Source organism: Brachycentrus maculatus, unplaced genomic scaffold, assembly GCF_059751285.1.
Source record: "Brachycentrus maculatus isolate JH-2025_06_01 unplaced genomic scaffold, ASM5975128v1 h1tg000293l, whole genome shotgun sequence".
In the NCBI taxonomy this organism is placed as follows: domain Eukaryota; kingdom Metazoa; phylum Arthropoda; class Insecta; order Trichoptera; family Brachycentridae; genus Brachycentrus; species Brachycentrus maculatus.
The window spans coordinates 2014493-2032624 of NW_028281044.1; the positions used below are offsets into that span (position 1 = coordinate 2014493).

General features: G+C 31.0%; 1 protein-coding gene across 2 annotated transcripts in view; it reads right to left on the reverse strand.

Moving 5' to 3' along the window:
- Nucleotides 1-18132, reverse strand: part of LOC148305030 (uncharacterized) — a 166522-nt gene that overhangs the window by 139191 nt on the left and 9199 nt on the right. For both annotated transcript variants that reach the window (XM_088267336.1, XM_088267338.1), the window contains exon 2: nt 2696-3100. In XM_088267336.1, coding sequence (XP_088123462.1) covers nt 2696-2783 — 88 coding nt within the window. In that variant the 5' untranslated portion in view covers nt 2784-3100. The remainder of the gene's footprint in view (nt 1-2695; nt 3101-18132) is intronic.

Consider the following 18132-nt stretch of genomic DNA (forward strand, 5'->3'; position numbering starts at 1 on the left):
TCTATAAATCTTGTACATAATTAGCAAGGTAAATAATAAATGTAACTCTTATGTAAAAAAAATGCCCTACGCTTCATTATAATACGCCTTTGTCACGATGTTGGATTATTGGGTAATAAATTAATATGAAAAATCACAAGACTATCCATAACATTCTTATCGAAATCTGTAGGGAACTAAGGGAGATATTAAGGTTTAAACTTAAGATATTTGAATAAAACGAAAAACGTGCGTTTACATACGTCATCAAATTTCCGTTATCGAACGTTTTATGACGTCATATGGTTTATTGTCCATGGTTTATAGTGCTGTAATAGTAGTAGTGTGGATTGTTTGTTTACCACTACACTACCATTTGCGTTATACAAATATTAGGGGAGGGGGGGTGGGAGGGTGGACCATAGACATCAACAAATAGAGCCGCTAATAATTTACCAACGACACCAACATTAAAATAACTCCATCGTTTCTGTGACGTCATTCATTGCCAACTCACGAAAATATCGTTTTTTCGGCGAATTTTCCAATAGAAAATGATGTATGAAAATATCAATTATATCGGCTGTTATAAACACAAAACGAGTCTAAAACAATCCTTTATAGGTTGGGCATGTTAAATTAGATATTCCTCCCGTCTGACAAAGATCAATTCCCTGGTACTAACACATTTTTTTGGATTTTCCCGATACAATTTAAAGCGCAATTTTTCCCAATGATTTGGCAGCCATTTCTTCATTAGTCACTCTGTTCGCTAATATGTAATAAACATAATAACACAAAACCACATTCTTATAACATATATAATTGCGGTACAACTCAAAATCAGCCAAAGGCGAATCATAATATGAGCAGTTGTGCTGAATGCTGATTCACACAAGGCCAAATAGCATAACTGAATGTAACTAACTGTTAAAACATGATTAAATACATGGGAATCTGTTTGAATTACAATTGCGGTCGTAAGTTTTTACTTGAAATATATACATATGACATACTTTTTATACAAAATGGTGTGCATAGGGTACCGATTGAGGGAAAATTTGAAGGAAGGATTATTCCGGGAGTTTACTTTGTGATTTCCAATGTGATGTAATTAATTGCATTGGAAAATCACAAAGTGAATTTTTATAAAATGAATTTTAAGTTGATAAAGCTTTAGTTGATATTTATATATGTAGATGGAAGCATCTCTAGCTTCCGAAACATCTGAATTAAATTGAATTGAATAAGGAGTTGGGCGGCTTTTGAAAAGCTCAAAATTGAACCCAGGACCGGCAGTAAGCTAGCCTAGCGTGTTGACCATTACACCACGGAGGCGGATAAATATAAATTATTATTCAATTCCTTATCATCATTCGATGGTGCACAGGGCACTGCATCACATAAACGCAGTGTTATCTTGATCGTTTACACATGAAAAAAAGCTGATCAGACCTCCGCTTCGGGTCCAGGGAAGTATGAAATAAATATTAGAATGAAAAAATCACTTGTATTTATTTGAGCCCCCCCTCCCCGGGAATCGAACTCGGGACCTCCAGTATGGTAGCTTAATACGCTTACCATTACACTACGGAGGCAGACAAAACTAGTTGAAATTAAAACATAATACTCAAGTGTTTTATTTGTAATTTAATCAATACACTTGCTAATATAATCGGATGAAGCCATTTTAAGATAGTATTTAAATCCTATTTGCATTATTTTACAAGATCGCCCACGCATTTCGACGCAAGGAAAAATTAATTAAGAATATCCGATCGCCTGTGCCCTTGAATTTAAATTATTTAATACATATCCCAAGTACTTGAATATCTGTGAAAATTCATTTTACATGGTAAATGTCAAGCACCAACTTCAAGGTCAGTGGTGTACAGGATGTCCCAGTCCCAAAACTTGTAATAGTATGTTATTGAATAATTTGCACTTGGTCAAGATATAAGAAATAACAGTAAAAATAATAAATAAATTTATTAAAAAAGGACTATTTTAAGGAAAAAAGAACTCAAATGCGTTAAGGCCCAGCATTCGTTAGATCGCATTTTAATTTTCTCTAAATCTAGGTTACATTTTACGTAATTTATTTTTTTCTTAACACACCGTTTTTGCATTTTTGCGTTTTTGCATATATGGTTTTATTTCTCCAAAATTATCCACAATGATCCACATTAAAGCTTAATTATTCTAAATAAAATATGTTTTTCTTCGAAATATTTATATGGTTTCGAAAAGAAAAGTTTTTTGAAATGTAAGGAGTTTAATATAATTATAATTATGAGGAGATAAAATAACTCCTTAGTAAAGCGTATCTAGAATTTGTGAACCAAAACTAAGACGCACTCAAAATATGTTGACATTTTCATCGACATTTTCATTAGTATACAGACCCGGACTTAGTAACATAGATAATATTAAATAATAAAAAAAACCCTTATCCGTACCCCAATGGTGCATAGGGTACTGCATCATATAAACGCAGTGTTATCTTGATCGTTTTACATCAGAAGGAAAAGTAATCAGCCCTCCGCTTCAGGTACCAGTCCATGGTAATATTGAATAAATATTACAGTGAAAAAATCACTTATATTTATTTTACCCCCCTTGGGAATCGAACCCGGGACCTCCAGAACGGTAGCCGAGCGTCTTGACCATTACACTACGGAGGCGGATTATATTATATATTAAAAAAAAATCTTACCTTGACACAGCGCAAATCCTGACAGTAGAATAACTGCAAATAGGGCTATTTCCCCCATGAAAAACTTCCTCCGTTCCGTGGACGCCATCGCAATCACAATTTAGTCTAAAAATCACTTTTTAACACTTTTTCTTCAAAAAAACGACAAACCAATGTCACGGACCGACCTGGGCGACGCTCTAGCGAGCCAACGCATTGTCACTGATCACCATTTCACCGGTGAAATGTCGAATATACTAATAATTATAATTAACACTTTTTCAATTATTTTTTTTCTTCCACAGCCTGATCTGTCAGCCGGGCGGGTGTTGCAAGCGGATAAAATTAATATCCCCGCGTGAGCGCCGTCACATTTTTCTCAACAGGCAACACTGGGCGTTACTTCCATACGTCCTGGGTAGGCACCTGAAAATGAAAAAATAATAAATTTATTTCATGGCGATATTCAAGACTCTCAGCAGTTCTCAGTTAAAAATAACAGTTTAAGTAAACTTTTAAAAATAAAACTAATGTTTTATTTTTAACTACTTTTATTTTTGGTACTTTTCTCCAACAAGGTTTCGACAAGAATCTTGTCATCTTCAAGGACATGTAATGTGAAATTTTCATGGTTAACAATATTCCCTATTCCAACATAGATGGTGGTTGTGAACTCACATGTACTGTGTCACGAGTTCGATCAATACATCAAGGTGTTTAAATTTAAATTGAGTAGTATGGTTGGCAATCATGGGTAGAATTGGTGAATGTCACACGTGTGTATGACGGACGTAAGCCCCGTAAATGCCCAGACTTCCATATTCTTCTTCACTATATTGAGATGCCATAAATATTCTACTAAAGTCAGAGGTTAATAAGCAGGTAATAAAGTGAAGTTAAAACCGGTTGGAGAAAAAAAAATATCAAGTAATTTACAACATTTTGAGTGTGTTCAAATACTTTTTCACAAATAGATGTCTCTAGTGAAGGTCTAGTGATTCAAGAGCAATGTTTCTGAATTGGTTCATATATACAGAACTTCCAAGAATATGAGTGGTGTGGTTGTCAATAATGGGTAGAATTGGTGAATGTTACACGTGTGTAAAGTGATCACTTAAACCAGCCTATGACGGTCGTCAGCCCCGTAAATGCCCAGACTTCCATATTCTTCTTCATCTTTGATGAGACGTTGAAAAATAAGAAAAAAATTAAAGTGGTCAAAAATAAAGTTTTAGTTCTATTTTATAAATTTTATTAATTTATGCGGTGGTTAGTTAATGGTCAAATTAAAATGTTTACTATTTTATAAACTTTTATAAAATGTCCCACAAATTACCTGCAAAACGTATTCAAGAAACTTAAAAAAAAATTATATATGTCGATATCCATACCAAATAATTAAATATCACACGATTAAAAACACAAAAAACGAGAACATTTTTCATTTTACTTTTTTTGCGCATTTAAAAGTTTTCATCAAAAGTGGTCTTGTGAAAGTATTTTATTTTTTTTATATAAATCGTCACGTTCTTCCATAGAATCGATGCCAAATCGATAAACGCTATTTTTAATTTTGTGTAACAAATATTAATCATGATGTTTCGGCTGCGTTTAAGCGAAAACAAGTGAAAGTTTCGCTGTAGGATACGTTTAAAGGTTAAAAGTCAAACGATTATTTTTAATTTTAAAATAAGCGATTCAATTTCGACTGATTAGTATTCTAAATAATATTAACCCAGTTAGTATGACACGAATAATAGTTTAAATAAGTGTCGATGACATAGAATCGAATCTTAAATGGAAAAGAAAATATTTGAAGGGAAATTTATTCAACTGATTAACCAGTCCGCCTCCATAGTGTAATGGTCAGTATGCTCCGCTACCGCACTGGAGGTCCCAGGTTCAATTCCCAGGGGGGGGGGGGGGGGTGAAATAAAAACAAATGATTTTTTGGCTATAATATTTATTCAATATCACCATGGACTGGTGCCTAAGGCGGAGGGCTGATTACCTTTCCTTCATGTGTTAGCGATCAAGATAACACTGCGTTTATATATTGCAGTGTCCTGTGCACCATCGGGTGCAGATAAGTGTTCCATATATGCAGAAAAACGCTTGGAGAGGGACTTGTTAGTTTTTAGTTGACACCTGTTAGTTGTTGGTAATACAATTTATTTTTATTGAAATTACATATTTTTTCTTTCTTAGATTAAAATATTATATACGTAATTTATTATTAAGAAACAAAAAAAAATAGCAATATTTTTAAGTCTCTAGGTTGGCAGGTTTTTGAAGTATATATTTTTTTATTGAAATATTTAAATACATATTTAAAGTTCTGTTGGATTTGTTTGGTATTGCATTTTGGTATTATAAAGTCATGTTTATATCTCAAAGATAATCTTTTATTAAAATTTAAGTAATTTTCACCCTTAAATATTTGGAAAATTGCAATTTTTTAAAAAATCTATATTTCATAGTTTTACTTCTACTAAACGTCTTAATAACGTATTTTTTTGCTAAACATTTAGTTCTATTAATCATCTTCGTTGAAGTAGAAGGGATCATTTAAAAACTAGACAGCAAAAAAGTATTTTTCAATTTGAACTTTAAATTTCAACTTGTAGAAAATTATGCCAATTAAGCAGTTGACCTTATAATTCGTGTTTGAAAAGATTAAAACAAGTTATGTGAATTTATGTAAGTACTTGTGTTGGCAGATATACGTTAGGTAACATATGTTATATAATGAATTCTCGAGTACAAAATACAAACAAGGGTTATAGATATAACATGTAAGAGGATGGCGTCTATCGAATTGCAATAAGTATTATAGAAGTGGAAATTACAGATGTGAGAGAGAGTTAATAACTTTTTTTTTTAATTTCATTTGATTTTAAGAACATAAAATTGAAACGAAAAATAAATTTATTATTATTGTGAATTCTCGACTACAAAATACAAACAAGGGTTATACAGATGCAACATGTGAGAGTATGTCGTATTTATAATAGTATTGGAAATTATAGTTGTGAGAGAGACTTGATTTTTTTCCTTTTATTATTTTTTTTCGCATTGAAACCTGTTACATTAGATTTTAAGAAATGAAAATTGAAATGAATTGATTATAATCATTAATTTATTTACAACATTTTGAGTGTGTCCAAATACTTGTTCACAAAATCTGGATTATCTCCAATTACATGAGTTATTTTCATATAATTTTTTGACATCTCATCAAAGATGAAGATGTGTGTGATTATAATCCAGGATTCGGACCTCACATACTAATATAAGAGTTTCTGCTTAGTAAAAAAGCTTCTTTACATCTCACCAATAGATGTCTCTAGTGAAGTTCTAGTGATTCAAAAACAAGGTTTCTAAATTAGTTCATATATATAGAACTTCCAAGAATTTGAGTAGTGTGGTTGTCAATAATGGGTAGAATTGGTGAATGTTACACGTGTGTAAAGTGGCCACTTAAACCAGCCGATGACGGTCGTCAGCCCCGTAAATGCCCAGACTTCCATATTCTTTTCATCTTTGCTGAGATGTCAAAAAATAATATCATTAATTTAATCAGATTTTATAAATTATTCACCTTACGAATGATTTTTTCATACATATTTTACGCGTCTAAACTTGAGACGATGCGTGTTACGAAAAAAGTAGTAAAAGTCTTAGCATCGTAAGATTAAACATAGAAAAATTAAATTATATATAAATATAAACATTTATACATAGTCTTCGACAAGACACAAATACGTTTTATTTTTTCAACTTTGTAAAATATATCAAAGAATAACGCATCTAACAGTAAGCGTGTCTTAAAGTCACTAGTTTAAGTGGGTCATGTCGACTAAGCAAAATATTATTTTGTTGTTATTATTCATGTCGACTTAGCAAATAATTTTTTGTTGTATTCTATATTATGTAAATAAACGGTATTCTGCATGCTGAAACCTGAAACTGTATGTTTAAAAACTATTTTAGAAAAATTAGTAATTCTTTGTTTGAAAAATTCGTTTTAAAATGCCATAACAAGGCGAAACAATTGTCACAAAATGTATCTTTATGTGTTTTTGGACAAAAAAAAATACATTTTATTAGACTCAAAAATCAGTGTTTGATTTTAATTTATATATAAATTTCAATGGAGTTCTACAAATTAAACGCCAAAGCTTTGTGTTTTAAATATTTCTCTCTCATAGTTTATTAATATTGATTCTTATTTTTAAGTTTTATCTTTATTGAAATCAATTGATTCACAATACTTGTAGGTCAGGATCCTGATCAAAGCGCATTTCCTTTATCTGAGGTCACAATAAGCAAAGGTTCATTTACACCTCGACTAAACGAGGTAGGTCAACAATAACAAGGTCAAAGTTGGCGCCTACACAATATGATAATTATAATATTCACAGGCGTATTGTTATCCGTATTACGAATCTTGTCAATTTTTAACAGCTAGATAAAAAAAAACATTTGCCATAAAATCGCTAGTGGTAAAGTAATGTAAATATATTATTAACATAAAAAAACGTACCTTCTTCTTTGAAACGTATAACTCATACATATAAGTACATTTTCAAATTGTTGGGTAATATATCCAAAATTAAACATGGTTATTGGATTGAATTCTACTTTTATTTACATATATGATATGTGACGCGTTTCGTCTTATTAAGACATTATCAATTAAGAGTGTAATATGAAGAGTGCAATAACCGTGTTTAATTTTTTGATATATTACCCAACAATTCAATATGGAATTCTATTAACTGTTCGCTGTTACAATAAATAGTACATTATTACTGATTTTTTTTTCAAATCCATCTTTTTGATATTTTTTATATTTTCTGATCAATCAAATATGTATATGTAGTTTATATTAGCACTTTAAATCTAATTTTAATAATATAATTTAAAATAAAATGTAAACCCACACACTGGCCATGCCTTTGTGTGCTCTTTTTCTGTATTAACATTGTATTTTTTTTTTACTTGTAATTATCATATAGTGTGAAATGAAAAAGTATTTAAAATAAAAAAAAAGAAAGTAAAAAAATAATAATATTTATATATATATTGTATATATATATATATATATATATATATATATTTATATATATATATATATATATATATATATATATATATATATATATACATGGGAATCTGGGCATCTGTGCATACGGGGCTGACGACCGTTATAGGCTGGTTTAAGTGATCACTTTACACACGTGTAACATTCACCAATTCTACCCATTATTGCCAACCACACTACTCAAATTCTTAGAAGTTCTAAATATATATGAACCAATTTAGAAACCTTGTTCTTGAATCACTAGAACTTCACTAGAGACATCTATTGGTGAGATGTAAAGAAGCTTTTTACTAAGCAGAAACTCTTGTATTAGTATGTGAGGTCCAAATCCTGAATATCAATCACACACATGAGAAACGCCAGAAAATACTATTTTCATTTTTATTATTTTAGCTTATAATTTGACCAGATAATTTATTTAAATAATATGAAAATAACTCCTGTAATTGGAGATAATCCAGATTTTGTGAACAAGTATTTGGACACACTCAAAATGTTGTAAATATATATATATATATATATATATATATATATATATATATATATATATATATATATATATATATATATATATATATATATATATATATATATATATATATATATATATATATATATATATATATATATATATATATATATATATATATATATAGTACTTATATTTTCCTGTGATAAATTAAATTGTTCGTCAACCTATATTATTCTGTACCTAGTATAAAAACTTGAAACTGAACATGTTGCGTTATTGATGTCTTCGCATTTTAGAATAATTATATCCACTTATTTTTTTTTCATCTAACGGATATCTCTTTATGGAGAACGAAACCTAGATTCACGCCTCAAGCGAGTTGTACGATGAGTTATTTTGTAACATGAAGAGGCTCCAATTATTCAAAACCTTTTTAAGCTTCCATATCCATCCATTGACAATTATCTGTGCATTGCAATCAAAAACAATTATCTTTGGTTATAATATACATGTTAAGTAGTAATTTACAACTTTTAATTTGAGTTTTACATGGTAAATACCATTATTTTTTAACGTGTTTCAATGTATTTCGCATCATTTCATCATCCCAGTTTCTCCAGGGTATGCTTGGTTACAATAGTTTAGAGACTAGAAGGAATGTGTATTTGATAACGCATTTTTGTCGATTGTTGCGCGGTATGATCGATAATCCTGAAATTATCCGGAACATTGGTCTGTATGTTCCCGATAGTTACCTAAGACAGCGTCGACATAGATTGTTTCACATTCCTATACACAGGACCAACCTGCCGATGGTTATGCCTGTAGGAAGAGCTACCGCTATGTTGAACAATATCACATTGGATATTGATCTGTTCCATGTATCCGAAGGAGTTTTCCGAAGCGGGATTCTTCTACACCTTTAAGTCTTCTTGCTTACTTTTAATATATACGCCTTGAATATTGTTTGTTAAGTATGTACTATTTTTTTGTTGAATAAATTGAATTAAATTGAATTGAATTGAATTGATTCATTTTTAAATATCGTATGAAAATGATGCGAAATGAATCGAAACATGTGTCGCAATATATTTTTTGAAATTGTGGTATTAACCAAGTAAAATTGTAATTTAAAATGGAAAGATATTGCCACAGTGACTCGCGAATTAATTAAGGAAAGAAATTTACGAGTATCTAAATCAATATACAGTTAACCCCCATATAACGTTGAAATGGGTACAGCGTTATTGAAAAGAACGTTATAGTTGGTAATTTTTTTGTATTGTATTTCGATTTAAATATGACTTATTTCAGCCATTTCCGCTGGTAAATATTTAAAAAAATATATTTAGAACATTAACTCCATAAACGTTCCCTCCGAAAACGCGTTACGTATCTCAATGTGATAGGGGGATTTACTGTAAGTATACATACAAATACATTTTAATATTTTCAAATATTCTTCACCTATTCCACATTCACGCATTTCCTCGTACATAACTGCCGATTATTCCGACTCCTGACCTTTCAAGTATTTTATATACTTAAGAATGATTCCAGCATCTATCATACATCGTTTAACCGCACTGAGAGATCGCATCTGCATTATGTTTAATTTCATCTTTCTTTTACCAACTCCATGCTTCCTCTATATCTATAATACTTATTTTACACTAAATTATCCCTTCTGTTCCCAACACAGATTCAAATAAAAACATATTGAATTAGCTAGAAGAAACGAAAATCCACTAAATGATCTATAAACCTTGTACATAATAAGCAAAGTAAATAATAAATGAAATTCTTATTAAAAAAAAAATATCTCAGCCTCGCATTTTTCCTTATATCACCATTCGAACATCTATCATACATGGTTTTGTTGCACTGAGAGATCGCATTTCGGCTGCATTTAGTCTACTTTCATCCTTCTTTTGCCAACTCCATGATTCCATTTGCTGCCAGTTAAGCAACTAATAAAGCAATAATAACTAAACAAAATATCTACAGACATTTCGACGACAAAGTCCAGACAACCTGTCTAATTTTCTGCCATTTCTCAATGTTGCCAATCTTAACAATTCTCAAATCGAATCTGTCACGCAATCAGATCGTTTGGATTCAAAATTCACGAAATATTTCACAATAGAAGCTCATTAAATGTGGCTGCAGAATGTTAATTCCTTCATCACTGCGGAATTCTCTTCTGTCCCAAATACAGGGTGGCGCAAAATTAATCACACTATAGCAAGATGTAATATTTTTTTACAAATGGCGTTGTACGTCAATTTTATTTGACATTTCACTCACTCCTTTCAAGAACGTCATAAATCAAAAATCGTCAATTTTCAGTTGTGCACGTTTTCGGAATGCCCAGAAAATGTACTATATCCCAGCAAAAGAGGCATATTTTTTACTTAATATTTACATGCTACAGGGCAGAAAATGTTGTTTTTGCATTTTGAAGAAAAGGTATCGTTTAATTATTTTTTCAAATATACTAAATATTTTTCAAATGGAGAAAAAACCTTCAAGTTTTACATAAAAAGATGTGTTAATAAGTGGCTTGATATTTATTTTTAATACATTGTATTATATTTTTAAACTTTAAAAACGTTCTCCTGAAAAATCAAGTTTTTTGATTTATGACGTTCTTGAAAGGAGTGAGCGATTTGTGAACTAGACAGCTGTATTAATTTACGATTAAATTTTGTTTTCGAATAACGTCTTTCTTAAATATATATATTTTTAAATTGAGTGAGAGAAATCTTTGTTTGAACAATATTTTGAGTGTGTTCAAATACTTTTTCAGAATTCTGGATTATCTCCAATTAAAGAAGTTATTTTTCATATAATTTTTTGACATCTCAACATAGATGCAGAAGAATTTGGACATTGACATCAAGCTTATGACACCGCTTCGGGTATCAGTCCAGGGTAATATGGAATAAATATTAGAGTGAAAAAAATCACTTGTATTTATTTGACCCCCTTAAGAATTGAACCCGGGACCTCCGAAACGGTAGCCTAGAGTGCTGACCATCACACTAAGGAGGCGAACAATTTTTGTACTGAGTTTTTACTGAGAATTTTTCACTTTTATTTTTTACTGAGTTAAAAAGTTTTTCAATAACAAAAACGGATGATTAAATTTGCGCCATCTTAAATTTTTTGTGTACTGCAGGTGTTAAGTTTACAAATCTCCACCATTTGCAAAAGTAATTACATCTTTCAATAGGATTATTAATTTTGCGCCACCCTGTACTTTTTGCAGAAAATGCGAGGAAAATGTTGGACTAGTATGCAAGTCTTAGTAACCAGTACTGATGTCGCGGGTTTCCTTCTTGTACATGCGTTGATGTATTTCGTATGGAAACGGGTTTTTTACTGAAAGTTTTGCATGCGAGTGTGTGTAATGTAATTATTATTATTTTAACCGTACGTGTGCCGAGAGAGGTTCATATTTAAACACATGTACAGTCATTGGTAATACAGTAATAGCCCTTTTGCTTGCCATATGCTGAGAATTAAACCAAATTAATATATACCTGTCCGCCTCCGTAGTGAATGGACAGCACGCTCGGCTACCGTTGTGGAGGTCCCGGGTTCGATTCCCAGGGGGGGTTAAATAAATATATGTGATTTTTTCACTCTAATATTTATTCAATATTACCCTGGACACCTTTATCTTCGTGTGAACGATCAAGATAACACTGTGTTTATATAACGCAGTGCCCCATGCACCATTGGGGTGCGGATAAGGGATTAATTAGAAATTGAATTGAAAATGGAATATATATCTATATGGGCAGAAAAGCAGTACCTAGCTTTTATTTAGCAGAAACTCTTTTACTTGAATGTATGCAATATCCTAACTAGATTATTTTAGCATACTGCTAAACTCCTGAAAATATATACATATTTCTGTTTTAAAGAGAAATATTTCAATTTAATACTATTTTTGTGAGCCTAAGCGGTTCATTTTTAGGTATCAACTTTTGGTAGAGTGGGTTCGAACCTAGAAACTCTGACTTAAGAGTCCGCGACACTAACCGCGGGACTACAACCCGACAATATGATATTATTTTTTTATGCAATTCATAATTTCACCAGTTCTTTTATAGAATGTAGGTAGAATACAGGGGCGTGCCTTTCGTACCTTTCGTATAGGTAAAAAAGCAGTGTCTATTCTAACTGACCCGCGTGAAATATTAAAACGCAACCAGTACCTATCCTACCTTACTAAGTAGTACCAGTTTACCTTACTTCCTAACTCTACTGCCTATCCTAGTAAGTAGTACCTAGCTTAACAACATTTTGAGTGTGTTCAAATACTTGTTCACAAACCTGGATTATAAGGATAAGACTTCTATATTCTTCTTCATCTTTGTTAAAAAATAATCTGTCTAAAATAATATATAATAATATTCTATGTTTGTGATCCAATTTTGAAGCATTGTGCTTGATCACTAGAATTTCACTAGAGATATCTATTCGTGTGATAAAATCATGGGTAGAATTGATGAATGTTACACGTGTGTAAAGTGATCAATTTAATCAGCCTATGACGGTCTTAAGCCCAGTAAATGCCTAGACTTCCATATTCTTCTTCATCTATGTTGAGAAGTAAAAAAATAATTTGATTAAGTACCTAGCTTACCTACCTCTACTGTCTACCCTAATTAATGTGTGTAGTATACAATATATGTAAGTATACTTACAATTAAAATAAAAAATAATTACATAAATTTATATTTGTATTATTCTTTTATTCAATGACTTCATGAGTTATGTATTTCAATCAGACAAATTATTGCAGTTGAAAATGATTCATAAAATATTACACCATAATTGGAGATGCTTTGTCTGACACGAATATGAGAAATTATCGCAGTCATTTTTAATTTAACACTCGTTTTAATACTCGTATGTATAAATTTTAACCACTGACTTATTTTTTTTTAACCTTATTTTAGGCAAAGCTTATAGCATGGATATACAATAAAATACTAAAAAACTATTGTATGAATTTGATTGTAATGATTTTTAGAAAAATATGTAAAATAAAAAGAAAAAGCGAATAAGTCTTTAAAATTTTATTTAAGGCAAAGTTGTGCATGGAAATACAATACAATACTATAAAAACTGTTGTATAAATTTTATTCAAATGATTTATAGAAAAATATGTTAAACAAAAAGAAAAAGCAAAAAAAATATTAAACAACAGAAAAAAATATTATAAACAAGATAAAATAAATGAGTGTTTTTTCAGGAAGGAGAAGGTCGTTGATTCTAATCTGCTCGACAGTTGTGTGTTATAATTATACAAGGTGATTAAAAGAAACTAAGTTATTTCATACATGATAAATAATTTTAATTACAATATAGATTACTTTTCACTTCTGATTTAGGAGCGTAAAATGAATGGATTCGAAAAAAATGCAAACGAAACGAAAATGAATGGATCTATCTGTCGATAATAGTGAAGTGACTAACAAATTGATAACCGTTACTTTTTGAGTCTACTAAATTCTTCTTCTTCCTGGCTACATCCCAACTTATTGCTCTTGTAGGCTATTCGGGTCAGGTCTCCTCGTCTTAAGGTTATATGTCCTTCTGTCCTGGATAACGTCACCTAGGCCATGCCTTCGAATCATGTTATCTTTCTGCATCACTTCATTACACACGCCTAGTTTCTAAAACAACAGTTGTTTACATCGGCAAGTGGTTAAAAAAACAGTTTTTATCAGTTTTTTAACCACTTTTCAATGCAAACAATTGTAGTTTCTCGAAACTAGTCGTGTGTAGTAAAATAAAACTCAATAAGTGGTATTATGCAAGTTTCTATTTTTTTTAAATAATCAACATTTTATTCCACAAAATTAATGCTGAATCCATTAATAGTAAGCCGATCGAAGATCAACAATTTGTCGGTTTTTAATTCAGTTTTTCATTTGATCGCCCATCGCTAGTCGGAAATGATCGAAAATGGTCGATTATGATTAAGTTCTTGCGATTTATGACGATTCAGGTATGGGCTTAATTTCTTTGAAGAGGAGAAAGGCGGTTTGCTATGAAAACAAGTATTTGGTAGGCGATATCTCGAAAAGGAAAGAGTCAACGCCGGCAAATTTGGGTCACGATGATTTCGGATCGAAGAACTCTCTTGATTCATGACTCTCTCGATCAACCTTAAGGCTCTATTTAAGGCTGTGAATCAAATTTGCTAAGCCGTGAGGAGAACGTGGTTTTATTAAAATATGATCTCACGTGAAATGTCTAGCATAAATGACAGTACTTTTATAATATCTTGGAATGACTGATTTAAAAACTACTTTTAAGGTTTTTATTTTCTCTCTATTTAGGATCGCTTTTAAGATCTTACTCGCAATAATAGTATTCAGTTGGCGTCCGGCAACGCTGAGAGCTAGATGTCAAGCCCAAATTTTTATTAAAAATAAATGTCCGATTATTTTGTTTTTTAGAATATAAGTATATTACAAAATATTTTTTTTAATCTTTCAATAACTCTATTTTTCGATACAAAACAGTGTTTTAAGACAATATTCAATAACGTCAAATATTACCTGGGTTTAAAGAAAAGGCCTTAATACTTAGTTTATGATCAATTACTAAGTTAATACAAATAATATAAGTAAACATACTGCTGCTTTCCGCAGGGGTAGGCAAAGAGAATAGAACTTCACACAAATCTATATTTGCAAAAATCTTCGCCTCTTCCATATTCATGCATCTCCTCATGCATACCCGCCGATTACTCCAACTTCTGACCTGACCACTTTTGAGTATTTGAAATACTCGATTATGCCAAGTCTGTCTCGGTCTTCGTTTGATTATATTTCCAACTACATTCACCTCTTAAATTTGTTTAACTGTTCTTTCTTCACTCATTCGATCCACATGCCCAAACCATCCCAACACACCTTTCTTAATTTGACGGATAATGCTTATTACAGCTTTGCATTCATTCCTTATATCACCACCTGACTCCTGATATGACCACTTTTAATTTTTTGTCTCTCATGAAAACCCAATCAGCTACTTCTTCACATTTTTTACTATTTTTTTTCTTCCATCCTTTGATTCACTCAGGTTTCTTTTATTCCCAGTAAAATAGCAGGATCTAAGGACGATTCCAGAGCTTGTGGGATGACAGAGTGGGCGCAATCCAGTATCAGGGAAACATGAAGAGTAAAGAGGTAACATTCGTTTTCAGGCGCTTGAATTCAATAATCGATACGTGCGTAGGTGACCTAACCAAACTCCCCCGTACTAAACCAGTTAGGCATGTTTCAGATAGCAATTTCACAAATATTGCAACACTGCACTCTCTGAACTGACCAATGCATGTATGTAATAAATGCATGTATGTAATATAGAAACTGTGTGAATCAACAAAATGGCAAGCGTAAAATATATTTGAAAATGACTCATTTTGAGAATAAGCATCTCTTGTTTTTATACGAATGACTAAAGAAAATCATGACGATTATAGAACTTATTACCTGATATTTTGTTAGTTTATGTGTTTACTTATTTTTTTTTTACTTAATTTTGTCCGTCTCCGTAGTGTAATGGTCAGCACGCTCGGCTACCGTTCTGGAGGTTCCGGGTTCGATTCCCAAGGGGGGTAAAATAAAATATAAGTGATTTTTTTACTGTAATATTTATTCAATATTACCATGGACTGGTACCTGAAGCGGAGGGCTGATCATCTTTCCTTCATGTGTAAACGATCAAGATAACACTGCGTTTATATGACACAGTGCCCTATGCACCATTGGGGTGCAGATAAGGGTTTATGATTATTACTTAATTTAGTTGAATAAGGTTCGCCATTCTGGCCAGTGCAACTTTATTACTTACGGATGTTAATTGAAATTTTACCCGTGATTCACAACCACACTACTAAAATTTTTAATGAGAAATAAATCCTTCGTTGAGAAAACCAAGATAAGTGGACACACTTAAAATATTGTGAATACATCGCTCACTCCTTTCAACAACGTTATAAATCAAAAATCGTCAATTTTCAGTTGTGCATGTTTTCGGAATGCCCAAAAAATGTACTATATCCCAGCAAAAGCGGCATATTTTTAACTTAATATTTATCCGCTACAGGGCAGAAAGTGTTGTTTTTGCATTTTGAAGAAAGGGTGTTGTTTAATTATTTTTTAATTTAAACTAAATATTTTTCAAATGGAGAAACAGCCTTCAGGTTTTACCTACATAAAAAGATCTGTTGCACAGTAAAAAGTTCAGTAAGTGGCTTGATATTTATTTTTAATACATTGTGTTATATTTTTAAACTTTAAAAACGTTCTCCTGAAAAATCAAGTTTTTCGATTTATGACGTTCTTGAAAGGAGTGAGCGATATGTTTATTATATTTTTATATCTTTAGTTTTATTGCACTTTAAATATAAATATATTTTTCATATTATTTTTTTTTGTTTTTTTTTTTGTATGTGATTATAATTATAATCCAGGATTCGAACCTCACATAAAAAAGAGCTTTTACTCAATGAACACCCTCTTTCATCTCACCAATAGTTGTCTATGGTGAAATTCTAGTGATTCAAGTGCTGTTTCGTAGTTGGTAGAATTCCATATTGAATGGTTTTGATAATGTCCCAATAAGACGAAACGCGTCACATATCATATATGTAAATAAAGTAGAATTCAGTACATTAACCATGTTTAATTTTGGATATATTACCCAACAATATATAGAAGTTCCTAGAATTTGAGTAGTGTGGTTGTGAATCGTGGGTAGAATTTGTCAATATTACACGCGTGTAAAGTGATCTCTCAAACCAGCCGGTCACCAACCAAACCAATGACGGTCGTAAGCCCCGTAAATGCCCAGACTTCCATATTCTTCTTCATGTATGTTGAAATGTCAAAAAATAAAAATAACTCCTACGTTAAGAAAATCCAGATAAGTGAATTTACTCAAAATATTGAGAATATATATCATATTTTAAAGCATCTTCGTTTTATTTTAGTTTAAATATAATTATATTTTTTGTAAATATTTTATAATTAACGTTAAAAGATGAAATATCAGGAAATACAGTAATCAGATACGCCATTATGCTTTACCTTTTATAAAGTGCAAAAAGTCGTTTTAATGAAGTCTGTTTCCGATCGAAATCGTATTTCTGAAATATTCGTGACAAGGAAATTGTATTGTGTGAAATAAAAGTATTGTATTGTTATTATATAAAATACTTCTTGAATAAATATTATAACGTAGATTCAAATTCATACAATTTAAACTGAATCGTTAAAAACTCCAAGTGCATGAACGAAATATAGTTATATATATAATATATATAATTTATTTCTCGAGAATGAAATATTGATAATATATTATATGTTTTTTCACATCTCAACATAGATGATGCAGAATTTGGAAGTCTGGGCATTTACAGGGCTTACGACCGCTATAGGCTTATTTTTTAATAGATTTATATTATCCACTGACACTTCGTGATGGAATTGCATTTTAATATATTATTAGATTCAAACCAATATTTTTAGCTTTTCCACTTTATTTTTATTTGACCAGCGACCGGGTTTCATTGTTACCAGTCTGATGATGTCGGTAACGACGAAACACGGTCTCTGGTCAAATAAAAATAAAGTGGAAAAGCTAAAAATATTGGTTTTAATCTAATAATATGTTAAAGGCTTAGTTATAAATGTTTCTTTTAAATATGCTTCTTATGCCTATTTATTATACTTGTTTATTGCTTTTATATTTTGCCATGTATTAGTTTTGATTATTTAAAAAAAAAATTAAACTTTATTATTTGTGTTCCAGTCTTGTTAACCGTAATCCCATATCCCAAAATGA